This window comes from Labeo rohita, chromosome 6, assembly GCF_022985175.1.
Source record: "Labeo rohita strain BAU-BD-2019 chromosome 6, IGBB_LRoh.1.0, whole genome shotgun sequence".
Taxonomy (NCBI): Eukaryota; Metazoa; Chordata; class Actinopteri; order Cypriniformes; family Cyprinidae; genus Labeo; species Labeo rohita.
The window spans coordinates 28,985,947-29,002,293 of NC_066874.1; the positions used below are offsets into that span (position 1 = coordinate 28,985,947).

Here is a 16,347-nt window from a genome sequence, read left to right on the forward strand (position 1 = left end):
TAACTGCATAAAAATTCGCCCACGACTTTGGCAGCTATGCCCTCGCTGCAATTTATTTACCTACATTAAACATGAAACACCATTCACAACTCATTTTACTTGCAAAACGAAGCATTAACTACAAAAAAGCCTAAAACAATGTAAATAGCTATTTGGCTATTGGTTAATATTAATGGGCAATCTGCATGGTCAAGGTGACACGGCTGAAAAGGAAACTTAATAAAGTTATTAAATTCTGATGAGCGAAATCTTCAGAAAATCATGCATGCGCAATAAAATCAAGAACATGTATAAAGTACAAAGGGTCAGTTTTGATATCATATTCATGTCAATGAAGATTTTTTTTCTTTTTTAAAGAAAAACATACTTTCTGAATTACAGGTGCATCGATGTGAACATGGATAAACAAGCCATTATGAACTCAAGGACAACGGCTGACAAACAATAATTAGAGAAGGATGATTAAACCGCCATCCTGAACGCTTAAGCAAGCAACAAATTGAAAAAGTTTGCCCATAATTATTCTTTCAAATTAAGATGATTATTATTCAATGGATGTCTAATAGCACATTTAAGTGAAGGCTTTTTGTCAATTTTCATGAGAACAGCTGGGTTCTAATAGTTCTGATTAGGTACTCCAGGTGCTCAGTGCTGGGGTGTTTCAGACGTTCCCATGGGGCAAATTAAACGTGTTATAACAGAGGTCAGGAAAATGAGTTTTTCACCTCCCTGCAAGTCCTTGTTCTGTATTTCAGATGTTATTCTGTTATTTTAGAAAGCAATACCTATTTTGGTGCTTGTTTTATTAACTTTGTAACTCAAATGAATTAAAAGCAGAAATGAGTTTAACCGCTTCACAATAAAAGAACTTATACTATGTAATTCTTCAGGATAGATGCTAATTTATAAACAACAAAAGCTACTCACCTTATATCGTCCTCATTTGCAAATATAATAACAACCCTCGCATTCGGATTTTCTCCCAGTCTCGAAATTATCTTATCAAACTCCCCTGGTTTCGGCTCACGGGGGATTTTCACTGACTGTGAGATACACACACTTCCTGTGAAAAGAGAAAAAGTGGCATTATTACTAGTTGCAAAATATGGAATCACACGTTGAAAAATTCCCTGCTGAACAGCTTATTATGAGTAGTCCTGTCCAAACTCGCGGCGCTGGTTGACGGAGACGTTGCTATGTTTGCCAGCTCAAATGTATGCTGCAAAAATAGGCAAATGTTATCCTAAGGAGGTATTTCTACCTCATCTGACCTTTAGAAATGACTTTTGTAGGCGTAACCTAGTGTAGCCAGGTGTATTCAGATATATTAAATCATATTTTTGACTTGAATAAATCCTGTTACCACATAAAGGACATTTTGCAGGTTACCTGACAAAACATTTTTTACAGTGCACTCAAACAGAACAACATTTTAAATGCACCACAGAGCCACAGTGTTTATACACTACGCTGAAGTCAAGTGGCTTGCTTTATCCTTATCATTTTCTCTGCACGGTCGACCGAGATCAATACCAGACCCCCTAAGACCAAGGCCAAGACCTGCTGGTCCAAGGGACCTGAAAAATTGAAGATACTGAATTCATTTCACCATTCAGTCACTGAGTCGCTCTGTATAGTGGCTAAGCAGCCATTTAGAGCTGTGGAATAGCCTGCAGTGGTCAAGATATCATAGCCGCCTGTGCTGGAGGTAATTATCACCTTTAGAATGTTAGAATTAGACTGAGACTTTCAAAGATCATATATACGGTGAGACCACTATCCAGACCAAGACTTATTATGCGAAAGCATAAAATTTACATATATCTAATACATGCATGATATATGTATAATTATCTAAACTACTGCTGTCAACAATTAGCGCATCAACACAGGCAATTCATTTCAGCATTACAAATATACAAATAAATATACAAATAAAAGTAGACTCTTTACAGATTCGATTGATGTATTGCTCTTATCTTATCCGTCGATTAAAAAATGACGGAGTAACTGAAGTTCTTTTAGGCGTTATCAGAAAAACTGCCACAAACCGCACCAGCGTGTTTTTTTAACGCAGTTAACGCAGGGGCAGAGCTACGGTTGGCAACCCCACTCACAACTGCTGCTCTTTTTTTCTTGACCAGAACTGTTTCTTTATGCAGACTGTCTTTATGACCACATCAAATGGGAGACTTTTCAGACACATACTGCACTTTCCCTCAGCGACAGGTGCTAGTCAAACGAATACGGGAAAGGTACAGCTGACGAGGGAGTTTCAGAAGAAAAACAGTGAACTGCAGTCAGATGATATGTTGTCAGGCCGTATGTCAGTAAAAATGAATTAACCTGTCCTGTCAGCCATTATACTGTCCTAGTAGCGTGTACGCTTCATTTGCACGCACAAATGCGGCAGTGCGCGCTGTAGCCTGTGTCATTTCATATTAAAGCGCAAATGAAACTACGAGCATGCATGTCACTTCCGCATCACATTCAGCAGCGGCAGCTCTTAAAGTAATAGCAGCCAAATAACCTAATAACCCAGCTGCTGTGATGTCTATTAAATATATATATATGTTATATGATGCGATTTCATATTTTACTATGTCTTTGGAGTGTTACAAGCTGTTTGTGCATATACACTGCCCTCCAAAAGTTTGGAAACGCCCTAGAAAAGTGGGGTTTTGGACAATACTGGCATAAATCCTTTTAATTTGTGTAATTAATATGTGATAATTTGCACTGATAAGGGACAACACAAACTACGAAATCATATTTTATTACATAAACAGTTTATACATAGAAAAAACTTAAATTTTTGATTCATCAAAATATCTACCATTAGCAGCTATTACAGCTCTGCTTAATCTGGGCCTAAATTCTAAACTTAACTGGCAATCAATTGTTGAAGCTATTAAGGTGTGCTGACCCAAAAATCTTTTAAAAACCTTGGCCAAGTTTAAACCAGTAACCAGGCATCACAGCTGGCAAAGGGGCATGTGTATATTGCTATTATTATGTAAATCAAAATGAAAATTATTATTGCTGGTGTTCAATGATAATGTCAAGCTACTTTAATGTATTTGCACCAAAAAATGATAAGGATTTATGCTGATATCGTCCAAAACCACACTTTGCCAGTGGTGTTTCCAAACTTTTGGAGGGCAGTACATAAGGTCTGTAAAGTTGCAAAGATTAAAGTCTTCTTTACATTCTTTATAAAAGTTAAGACTCAGCCACGCTTTCCTAAAACGGCTTGTTCAAACACGCCCTGACATGTCTACGTCACAATGTGGAAAGATTTGCATTACACCACCCAAATCTACACGCAAAGAAAGAAGGCGTAACTTTTATTCTTGCTGTAGTATTGTTGCAGCCGCTGCCATGTTGTGGAGATGCTGTGTGTTTTGTTACGAAAACTAAAGTACTTTGAAACGGCATCACAACATGGTAAGGGGCGTAACATTTAGTGTTTGATAACTTTATTACATTCTGTATATTTCCTGCTTGCTGAAGGTAAATAATGGGTTTATGTGAAGATTGTTTTAAGTTTACTTAAATTAGAAGTTGTTATTTTTAAAAATCTAATAAATGTTAAAATTGATAGCTCTCAATTATACTGTAAAGTTAAATGGCTATAGTCAATGGTTAAAGTACTCATGTTCAGTCATGAAAAAATACTGAACAAATATTAAAAATATACTGTCTTTATGTTGTTTCTACATTATTTGGAGATTATATGTGAATTTATTGCAATATGAAAGTATACTTAAAAACTTTAATTTTAGGTGGGATTAATTGCAATTAATTTCAGAAAAAATGTGTGTTTAGTTATTTTTTTACTTTTACTTTTGATAACCAACAGCACTAAACTAAACGTGTGTATTTCATTGTGTAGCTCAAACACTGAAAAAAAAAACAAAAACAAAAAACACTTTTAAATATGTTGTTGTTTCCCACTCTATATGACACTGGTCATGTCATGTTTTGGTCACGTCATATCTTGCCTCAGCCATTTAATTTCTCACCAGATTACTGGCTTCTCTCAACTCCAAAATCCCACTTGACTACAAGTACCTTCAATGAGTAATGAATAGCAAAAAAAATAAATCAATAAAATCAAATGAATACAATGAGTTTTCCATCTTCTTAACGGTAGAAAAATCTGGCTGTTCAACAAAGAAACTTCATTGTTTAGTTTTGGAACCCCAATGTGTTAAAGTTTTGCTCTGCTGGGTCCTTAAATTGCATCAGTTCTCATTATCAGTGTTTTTGTTTTGTTATCATGTTCGTTACTGTATGTTTAACAAATGTCCTAGCTTTCTTGTTGTAATCTTTTGTCATAGAAAGTCTCATCTTTGCAATCTCCAACCGTTACATATCTATCTTCCTTTCACAGATGCCTTGAATTAACCTCCTGTCATATCAGCAAATAGTCATATGCAGATTAACTGCAAAAAACGCATAATAATAAGCTCATTAAACTTCCCACATCCTTTCTGAGAAAACACTGAGCCCTTGTAAATTTCCACACAAACCGGTGGTTGCCGTTCCAAGGAGAGGGCGTTTTCAAAGCGTTTGACCTGTCCTCGCTGAGAGAGGAACACTGATTTGCATCAAAGGCGTTAATTAGACAGAAAAGAGAACCCTCAAAGATGCCATATGGAGAGGCTTCCTAACGGCGGGTGTCTTGCAGTCACTTGCAGCCCTCTGCTGTGTGCATATGCTACTTTGAGTCAGGAGATATTTTGAATGACTGAAGGCCTCAAGGTAAGAACTCCACATGCCAGTGAATAAGACAGCTATGAAGCAGAGAATGTCAAACAGTGACTTGGGTAGGTGTGTATGAAACTATTTTCTGCTTTAATATGTTTTACACAAAGTATTTCAAATAATTTAAATAGTTTGTTGAATTGTGTCTACTACCAAAGACAGATGGACAAACATACACATACATCTAACTGAATGAAAATTGCAAAAATAATTACTGTTTCCAAACAGGTTTCCCTGTGCCAAACCCTCCAATGTGCCATTGGTCACCCTTCCCAAACTCACACTATTGGCTGCAGTGTCAGTGTGGTTCTGGCCATCAAGCTGTTGTAATAGAATTCTACATTAATCAAATTTAGCATATTTATTTTAATGGAAATAAATGGCTTTGTAAAAGGAACAAATGGTGTTTTGATACATGTAAGCATGTCTTGCACGAATTGACCAAAATACGCACGAGCATTTCCAGCGGGGTCATATTTGATGCTTAATCAAATATAATGAACAGCAGGAGGGGTGATCTGAGAACAGATGGGTACTGACAAGATGGAGGAACTGACTGAGTTATGAGAGTTCTTTGTGTGGGTAGGTCAGTTTTCTATTTATTTACTTCTTTTTTGGAACAAACATCCTAAACAGATTTTTGAAAGGAGCTCTTTCTGTCCACAGAAACCATAGAAACAAACGGCATGTGCAACATATTAAGAAAACTCCAATAAAGTAGAAGTAACAATATTTTGGTAATGCAATTAGAGATAAAATGTTCTTTAGAATGGGAATCTATTTATATCCAGGGGTCAGGGTTTGACCCGTTAACATCACCCAATTATTACTACACCACCTAGATTTAAAATAAATAAATAAATAAAAAATACAGTATAAGGTATAAGATATTTTCACATAAAAGACATTTACATATATTCCACAAGTGAAAATAATAGTTGAATTTATAAAAATAACCACGTTCAAAAGTTTACATATGCTTGATTCTTAATACTGTGTTGTTACTTGAATGATCCACAGCTGTGTTTTTGTTTAGTGATTATTGTTCATAAGTCCCTTGTTTGTCCTGAACAGTTAAACTGCCTGCTGTTCTTCAAAAAAATAGAAACCTTTCCAAACAATGACTGTATGATTTCAAGATCCAACTGAGAGACGACTCATATGCAACCATAACAGAATGCTCACTGATGCTCCAGAAGAAAAATCTATGCATTAAGAGCTGGGGGTGTAAACTTTTGAACAAAATAAAGATGTGTACATTTTTCTTTTTTTGCCTAAATATCATATTGTTTCATTTAATACTGCCCTTCAGAAGCTACAGAAGATATTTACATGTTTCCCAGAAGAAAAAATAAGTTAAATTTACACTGAACTTCAAATTCAAAAAGTTTTCTTCAGTGTCCTCAGTGTGACAAGATGGATCTCAAAATCAAAATGCAGTCATTGTTGAAAAGGGTTCAAATACACAAAAATGCTGGAAAACGAAAGAATTTGTGGGACCTGAAGGATTTTTCTGAAGAACAGCGGGCAGTTTAACTGTTCAGGACAAACAAGGGACTCATGAACAAAATAAACAAAAAAAAACAGGTAACAGCACAGTATTAAGAAAAGCGTATGTAAACTTTTGAACCGGGTCATTTTTATGAATTCAACTGTTATTTTCTTTGTGGACTATATGTAAACGTCTTTTATGTTAAATATCGTATTCAGGTCAGTGCTACATATAAAAAACATGCATTTTGTATGATCGCTCCTATTTTGGTAAAATAATTAACATTTTGCAGATTCTGCCAGGTGTATGTAAACTTTTGACCTCAATATCTCCATGCTTGCAACTGAAAATAAAATAAAATAAAATTCCAACATCTAGTGGCCAAAAAAACCCAAAAATATAAAATACAACAGAGCAGAGAAATCGCATGTCAAACCATTCCAGAGGGTCTTTAGGGAAATATACAAGAAAAAAGAGCCACGACCTGATGTTGTGAAAAAGCTCTAATAATAGCAATGACACATTCAGAGTCAAGCCCTGAGTGAGCCCGAAGTGACAGGATGTCAGAACTTTATCCTCTGATTTCTGGCAGAGTCAATTATCTTTTCCAGACACACTGTGAAAAAAGCTAAAGAGAAGATACTAACAAAGCATCCATATGTCATAGCAGACTGTCTTCAGTAACAATTAAGGGACAATTCACCCAAACAATAAATATTTTGTCATACTCTACCTTCTGTGGAAAAAAAAGAGAAAGAGAGAGAATTTTGAAAAGTGTTTTGGTGGCTGTTTCCTATTCAATTATAATAAACATAGACTGAAGCTACAAGAAGGACAAGAAATCACCCTAAAGGTATCATAAAATTGGTCTACATGAGTTGTGTGCTACATTCTTAGTGTTTTGAAGCCTTTGTGTGATAAACAGACTGAAATGAAAGATCTCATTCACTGAAAGTCTCATTAAAAGTGAGTAAATGTTGACAATTTTCATTTCTTCGTGAGCCTCTTATTTAAATGGCGTATATCAAGTCATAAATATTTTCTATTGTTGCAATTTCTGTTTTCCCTTGAGAAAAGGAAGTTGATCCATTATTCTACACATTTCTAAAGTAGCACACAGCGGAGGAAAAAAAAAGTTGTTTGTCTTCTTTTCTGAAGCAAAGTTTTGGCTTAGGATTTGAGACTTTATGCCTCTGTCTGGGTTTACCGTGTTCGATTTAAAAGGGACGACAGCGTCGCGTTTTCACGAGTGAGTGGATGTCTGTCATGTTTTCCTCAAGAACTCCCACAGACTTCAACATGATAAAGAACCCTAGCGTCGACCGGGATATCTAGATATATATTTCAAAAATCCCTTTTAGCAGGGCACTTTTATCAACAGAAATCCATGCTGCATTTGCACTTCGCCCAGAATCAGGCACGCACGGTTTGTGAGAGCAGCCTGTCGAGAGGAATCGCAAAGGAGAGCAAACGTCAGCCCGAATCTCCTGAGTTATATATAATAATCTACATGTTTGTCTGAAGTAATTATGAAGGTTATAATTGTTGATCCATTATTACAAAGCCTTAGGTAACTCACCATATGACTAACCTCCCTCTTGATTAGATTTACCAGGGCCTCCGAGGTTTCTATTTGGATCTCCACATGGAATCAATTACAGCAGGCAAATCTTATTTATCAAATATTGGAGATTTATGTATGCTGAGAGCAGCGTAGGCTGTTTACTTTGTTATTGTGCCATGCTGCGGCTGAAGATTGCTCATCACTCAGCGGTGGCCCAAGTCAACTCCACGGTACCACTGGGCGACCATTTTCCATGGTGATGTATGCTATTGGCAGTCACCTTTCAAAACTCACCAAATCTATTCCTTCATTTCAAAATTCGACCCTTCAAGGTCCCTCAGCAGCAGGCGCATTATAAATTTGGCCCATTACTGAAACTCAGAAGATATTGAAAATATCGAATGAGGTTCTGCTTGAAGGAGAGTCAACAAAGAGAACCGGTGCAGTATGTTTCCCTCAACGCCTCGGATGATCTTTTTTTTGCGGCAGACTACTTATCGTGCGCAAACTTGTTCAATTTGATTACCGCGAACCTACTGCGGTATTAGATAACACACTCGGTTACAGACATTACAAGCAAATAACTGATATCGATACAGGGTTAAGATGTCACAAAGCCCTCCTTTGAAAACGCCATGAAAGACAGAGGAGAAAAACACTGAGGCGTTTCACAAACATAGTGTTTTTCAGCTTTCTCCCTGGAGGCAGGACTGAATTGAATCATGTGCTGGTCAGGGCAGGAACACGCACGCAAAAAAAAAATAAAAAATGAAGTCGGGAATGCCTTCGGGCCTGAAATTGAAGAGCCCTGTCTTACGCTCCATAGGTATGCTTCGGTCTGTAGGGAATGACGAGCAAATCATAGGACGATCAAACATTACGTGCCAAAGAGGCGGCTCTTCATGTCCATCGTTTAAAATGTATGGGCTAAGGTTAGGATGTGGTCACTGTAATCAAACATCCATAGCCTACAGACCCTCGATATAACAGGGTCTCTTTACCAGGGGCGTTTTCTCTGAGGAGAATAGAGAGGCAGTGAGAAAATACGTTTGCTGACTAATGGTTAGAAAAAGATGACTGTTAATAATATTAGCAATTAATAATAATCATTTTACTTTATTATTGCAATTAATTTTGAAGCAATTTCGAAATATTTCAACAAGAGTTAGACAAATAATCAACAGTAGGGCTGTCACTAACGATTATTTTGGTAATTGAGTAATCTGTTGATTATTTTGATGATTAATCGAGTAATTCTTCTTGATTAATCGAGCAATCTAATCCTAATCTCTTTATAATCGTAATTTTTGGCCATTACGTAAGGACAGAAATGCTACAGACACTGTAATTTATTGAATATGTGGACATCAAAACGTATAAACCCAGAGTGAGGGTTTGAGCTTTTATTTTAAAATCACAATGAACAGTTAGCATATTGAGAAAGATACTGACATATTCTCCTGTGTTGACATAGGTTTATAAATGATTTACCTTACCATTACATGTTGTGTTCCCAGATGAATGTAATAATAAACGCAAAGTCACAGCAATATGCAGAGATGGAATTTGAGATGGTTTGTGTAAATAATAACAGTTTGTGTGGAGCAGCATTTACTGTGAATGAAGCCGCTCTGAGATGCACATAACCTACACAAATGTAAATAAAGCACATATATTAAATCTGCATTGCATACATTTATGTAATTGAATCGTAGTGTTTGTGAATTTACAATAGTATTATGCTTTATTACGATTTTTAAATGAGTTTATATATCATGCAGCCTTAGAAAAGGGTCTAATGGAGGTGTTTCATGGATTCTCGTCCGTGGAATGCACCACTGTGCCGGTTACTCAGGCAAAACGCAAATCAAGGATATATATATTTTTTATATAATCAAGTACTTGAATTGAATTAAGGAATCGTGACAGCCCTAAATGACAGTAATAATACCAAAAAAAAAATTGCTGACCAATAGTTAGTAAAAGGTGACTATTATTAATATTAATAATCAATAGGCCTTTTTACTATTTTTTTTACTACCCTAATTTTACTATTTTACTATTCTTACTATTTTTGTAGTGTATGTCAAAAATGTTTAAAATTTACCAAAAGTTTACCAAAGACATAAATATATTATAGTATTGGTTGCTTGTTGGTAGTGTGAGGTAAATGATATTCCATATGCTTTGAATCCAGCAACTGTGCAAACATTTAATGGAACATTAATTCACACTGAACTAAAAGAAAACCTAAAATGCTGAAAAAAAAAAAAAACAATTTGCCTTTTCATTTCACAAGATCAACCCAAGTCACTGCACTGCATCTGTCCCCATTTCACTCCAGCCAGCTATTAATATCTGAGAGAATTCTGCGTACATCACATATTATATTACAATAAGTAAGCATTATTTATCAGCCTATCATGCATAAGTAGAGATTGTACGAGGTGCAGGATACCAAGCTCTGTCCCTTCGCTCTCTGTGGTACACCACCGCTCTGTCTCATCTGCGTTATTTATTCATTTGTTGCCATGAATTATGAAGGAATTACGCCAAGCAGGGCATGCTACACAAACATAATTCATACACATCTACAGTGGGGCCCAGATGTCTAAGACCATGTTTAAAAAAAAAAAAAGGATTTTTATTATTTAAACACAGGGCTACAAAGTTCTAGAATTCTAAATTAAAATCACATTATGACGTAAAACGAAGAAAATATCCTGCACTACTTCTAGGCTACCAATCAATTTGAAATAAAATAAAATAAAATAAAATAAATCTGTTCTAAAAATCATGTTTCAATTCAACATTTCATTTGAATTATTTTGCATGAATAAATAAATAAATAAATAAATAAATAAATAAATAAATAAATGTCTCACACTTTTAGCTTCCACTGTAATTAAGGATCCTACACTTAGGGACCAATCTTTGAAACAAAGGTAACTAATATGATTGAAAATACTTTTGTCGTTACTTAAATAAAACAATTCCTAAGTGATGGGGAAAATATAATAGGATTATTCAGTTAGACATCCTACTCATCTACTGTATTACTGCAGTCCAGAGACAGAATGGAGATATATGTGAGCAAAGCACCATGGGAGACATTCTATCGACCCGCACAGCCAAGACTTAAGCTATTAATTATCTTTGTTTGTTTGTTTCTGCCTTTCTTTCTCATTCCCTGTTGTCCCTTTTCTTTCGTCTTGGCACTTGTTCTTTCTCTACGCCCTGGACAGATGTGCAAACACTCCCATGAAGCTATAAGGAGACGGCATGGCACTGCAGTGACGCTCATGGTTATTCATATCACGGCCCTCAAGTCTCACGCCATCCGTCCAGCATCTTCTAAATACAACTGAGGGAGTGGTCTGGATATCCAAAGTTACATAATGGGGCCTTTTATATGGTGTATGAATAAAAACATAAAGCATGAATAAATGCACATAACTGTCACCATTCCTCCTCTCCATATCCAACCACCAGCAATGAGTTACAATACATCTTGAAGGCGCTATTAGCATTTATCTAGCTGAATTCTGAAGTACTGTCTATATCAGCATATTACAGCTAGATTTGTCACAATCTCAAAATCTGAGTAGTCAGAACCCTGGGAATGATCATGAATATTAATAAGGTGATATAATGTTTCCCCAAGGAGTGCTAGCCATATAAGGATTACCATTTACCAATTGGACATTAATTTGACTGACTGCCGATGCAACCGGTAGACAGAGTATTCTGCTTGGTCTTAAAGGGATAGTTTACCCGAAAATGAACATTCTGTCATTAATTTCTCACTCTTATGTAGTTCCAAAAACATAAGACCTTTGTTCATCTTTGGAACACAAATCAAGATATTTTTGATGAAATACAAGAGATTTCTAACCTTGCATAGACAGCAACGCAACTACCACGTTCAAAGCTCTTATGGTCTTATGGGTTTGGAACGACATGAGAGTAAGTAACTAATGACAATTTTCATTTTTGAGTCAACTATCCCTTTAAATATATTGTTTTATATCACTGTTTTTCAGTGTTTCTTAACTACAGCCAACCAAAACACTCTAAAATTATGGTAAGAGATTGAAATACTTAAAATTATGATTATATATAACATTTTGGAGCCATATTCCAACTGAAATATTCTTAAAGCAGCAGTTTTAGTAGAACTAAATGTAACTACAAATTAATAATAATATTTAAAAATATATATATGAATGATATGTCTAAAAAAAAAGTAAACATATCATGCATTCAGTATCAATATTTTTTTTCTAACTACTCAAACAAACAGGCTTTACAGTGTCTCCATATATTTTAAAGCTGCGTCTACACATTAATCTGAGATAGGGGGAATTATTTTAATATACACAAAATGTAAATAGATACATTTCTAAAAGTCACTGTGTGAATTATACAGTACATGACTTTTCTGTCAGCAAAAGTAAATATGACCTTTAGAAAATGAACTTTTGACTACTTTTCTTAGCTCTTCTTTTGACGACTATAACCTCCACAATTACATTCCAAACAGAGCGGTTTCTTATTAATTCAACTTTCTATAAATGCAAGGCCATTTTTCATTTCATGGTTTTTAAATGTTCCCTCTCTTCCAAATTGATTGTCTTTTCTATTGGCGAATGCAATTTGATACATTCGCATAACACTTGCTCTCCATTCTCAAGCACCAGAGCAGCTCTAAGAGCAAAGATTTTCTGGATCACGTTATTTAACTAACAAATGCATTAATGAGTTAATCCATTATGCACTGGCCATCTACAGTCGTGCAAAATGCATTTGGCTACATGTTTTTAAGCCAGGGTGTATTTCGAGCCCCGCTGCTCCTTTTAGAAGAAAGGAAGTGGGATTTTTCTACAACGGAGCCTAAAAGTAATTTTCTACAGCAAGTGTGACTGGAAGCATGCAAAGGTGACAATTCTACGTCATCAACACTGGTTAACTTCCGCAATTTATTCCAACTCTGAACCGTGTTTTCACAAGAACCCCACCTCAGATGTACTTTTTCAGAGTTTGCTTTCACACCAGCAAACAAATTTGAGCTTTCGGAGCAGAGTGTGAAAGCACCCTGATTCTCCATTCATCAGGAAGGGCCAGATCTCAGGATAGAATATGAGAGAGGAACAGATGTTGATAGCCTCAATGCGTAGAAGAAACCATGGACACGTGAGGAGGACACTGTTACCCTAGAGAAAAGAAAGGAGAATGACTCCATCTCCCCCAGAACTTCCTCTAGGCAGTCTGAGTATTCTCTCAAAGACTATTCATAGAACTTGACTAGAACAATTTTAGCTTCCATCTGTTTGCATCCACCAATGCTTGAAGGTTATAAAAACTTCCAAGATCCAAATAACTGTATAAAGTGATAAATGACAAATTCTATATAAAAATATTTAATGTAGCATCTAAATTTCGAACAATTTAGACTGTATACGTGCAATGCAAAAGTTCTGTAGATATTTCCCAGTACCAAAAACCTGGGACCCTCCGCCCAGGGGCAACATGTTGGTTCCAGCCTGTCAGCTAAGCTTAACCCGAAGCACTAGTGACAGTAACAGACTTGGAACTCAGGAAGAAATTTAGAAGGAAATCAATTGTTGAACTCAGTATTCCTCGCACAAATCGCAAGACCGCTTTCCCCCTGGAGTGCACTTGAAGTTTCATTTCTCAGGAAGGAAATGCAGTTGGGAAGGAAGAGCTTTGGAAAATATTGCTGCTTTTGATAAGCTTAAAGTATGGGGTTCATTTCACAAAACAACTAGATCTGCATTTGCAGAAACAAATATCAGTGCTTTCAACAGAATAGTGTTAAGGTTTTAGGGTAAAATGTCATAAACTAAAATTTGATAGAGGAAGAAAGGAAGATCAATAGCAATATGCAATATAGACACATAAACAGATGCCAGAAAGAAATCTAGTGCAAATCAGTATGCGAAAGCGGATGGGGACTGTACATTACGCTTGCGCTGAGTTAATTGCAAAAAACTGCAGAGAAGAAAAACAAAAAACACTAAATTTGCAATTGCTGAAGGAAACCATTGTTAAAAACAACAACAATCTTTAGAATTTTTTTAATGGAGTAGGGGAGAGTGGGGTAAATTGTCCCCTTGTATCTTGGCAACTGTACACTTTTACTGTCATGTGACCATGTATTTTGGAATCACACATAATTTCTGCCAGACTGAAAAGGAGAAACACATGCGAGGAGTGTAAGGCACCCATTTACTTGAAAAACTGTTTTTGGCTTGTCAAAGTAAAATTTTAGCATAACAGATCTAATGGCTTTTACATTAAAGCAAATTTATCCAGGTCTAAAAATATTTATGATGCATATAGGTGATTTAGCAACATATAAAACCATGCAAATAATTTAGCTAAATATCAGCCTGAATTGGTAAGCTAGCTAGTTTTTTTCCAAAATGCCAGCTATAGGGCAAAGTGAGCCAAATGCTGTGGGGTAAGTTGAGCCAACACTTTAACTTAGCCCACCATAAGGCACTGAAATTAAGTTAAATCTCTGAACTACAAACTGGTATTTTAATGTTATATAATGCAACTGGTGCAAACATATTATTTGTAGTTGCTTTTCATCACTTATTTCTTATTTATAATCAAATATATCTTTCCACCTGTTGTCCCTAATGGTCTGTTCGACATCACATAAAAGCTACCATGTCAAGAATCTTTTGACTAAAATGTTTATTAGTTTCAGTGACATTTATTCCTTCATTCTAATTAGTTTTTATTTAATTTTACTCAACAAACTCTCTGTTTATTCTGTTTTTGGGAAGGTGAACACTTTGGTGTTCAACATATTGTTTCAGAAATGCAAATAATTAAAGATTGAAAATTTAACATAATTTAATTGTTTTTACTTTAAGTTAGCTTTAAGAAAATAAATATGACTCTTTGTAAAATCAAATCTGATTATTTAAAGAGGTAACTTATCTTTAAAAGTTCAAAGTTTTCACCCAGATGGTTCATCTTACCCACCGACTCGGGTCAACTTATCCCTAACTTGGGGCAAATTGAGCCACATGAACACTTTTATAAGCTGCAATCACTTTAGAACCCTGTGTCACTGATACATTCTGATCATTTAAAATGATAAGAAACATCCTGAAATTACCTTAGATACTTCCATTGTACTTCTGCCCATTTCCCCTTATCTTGAGGACCACATAAGTAAAAAAAAAATGTCTCTTAACCCACTCTCCTACTTATTATGAAAACAATATGCTTTAAAAGGATATACTTGAACTGTGAACTGACTGTAATGTTTTTGGACATATACATGAAAATGTATTATAGTTTAATAGTTTATACAAATGCAGTTAGCTTTAATGTGCTATTTTTGAGTCATATAAGTAGGAGTTTTGTGTGTTTGTAATTTCATAATGATTTCTATTATCTATTTATTAGTATATTTAAACTGCAGAATATACTGACAAGCATTTATGGTAAACTTTTATGTCATGTATTTAAATAGATTTGTAAGTGCACAATTGTAATGCAATTTAGTACATTTAAAATATATTTACTTAAAATATCAAAAACACACTACAGTTAAAAGTTCTTCACATGCGGTTTAGTATGTTAGCCAACACTATAGAAGTTTTATTATTTAAAGCATGACAAAATATTATTCAAATAATATTTAAAACGTACTTTTAGGCAAAACCTATTGCATGGAAGCCCATTTCCACAACTGAATACAAAATAAAAAAGGTCATTTTGACTTCGGACTTTTCTTCTGAATTCTGCCTTTTTTTCTTACAATTTCATGCTCACATTTTGCAATTCTGACTTTTTTTCTCAGAATTGTAAGATATAAACTCACTATTGCGAGTTATATAGCAAGAATTGCGAGATACAAAGTCTAAACTAGCAATATTATAGTATATTGCATCATTTAAACTCACAATTGCGTGTTTATATGGCGCAATTCTGAGGGGAAAAAAACATATTTGCCGGTTTAGTTCTCTCAATTTTCTCAACTCACAATTGCAATTTTAATATCTCACAATTCTGAGAAAAAAGGTCAGAATTGCCCGTTTGTATCATGCAATTCTGAGAAAAAAAGGTCAGAATTGCAAGATAAAAAGTCACAGTTACCTTTATTTTTTATTCAGTGGTGGAAACGGTTTTCCATAAAAACTTCTAATCTGACATTATTACAAATTGCACATTAATGTGCACCTAAATGTGTTAAGAAAGTGTACTCTCTTTATGTGCACTTCATTGTCTTTGTGTTTCATTTAATATTATCCATTTTTAAAAATACACATACTTTTAAGAATTAAAATACTCTTAAACTGCACATTCAGTACGATTATGCAAACTTCTTCACAAGGGAATATCAGTGCAAATACTGTGGTCGGTCTCTTCCTGTCTGAGTGGGCAGCTTTTGGCCATAATAAGCTACAATGAAGACCAGACAATGCTGCATAATGAAATTTGGGCGAAGTGAGACTATTGCGATCAAATTTCGCAA

At 35.2% G+C, this 16,347-nt stretch overlaps 1 protein-coding gene across 3 annotated transcripts in view; it reads right to left on the reverse strand.

Annotated features, from left to right (window-relative positions):
* grm4 (glutamate receptor, metabotropic 4) overlaps positions 1-16,347 on the reverse strand; it is a 188,527-nt gene that overhangs the window by 64,587 nt on the left and 107,593 nt on the right. For all 3 annotated transcript variants that reach the window (XM_051112697.1, XM_051112698.1, XM_051112699.1), the window contains one exon: positions 928-1,063. In XM_051112697.1, the coding sequence (XP_050968654.1) occupies positions 928-1,063 (136 nt within the window). The remainder of the gene's footprint in view (positions 1-927; positions 1,064-16,347) is intronic.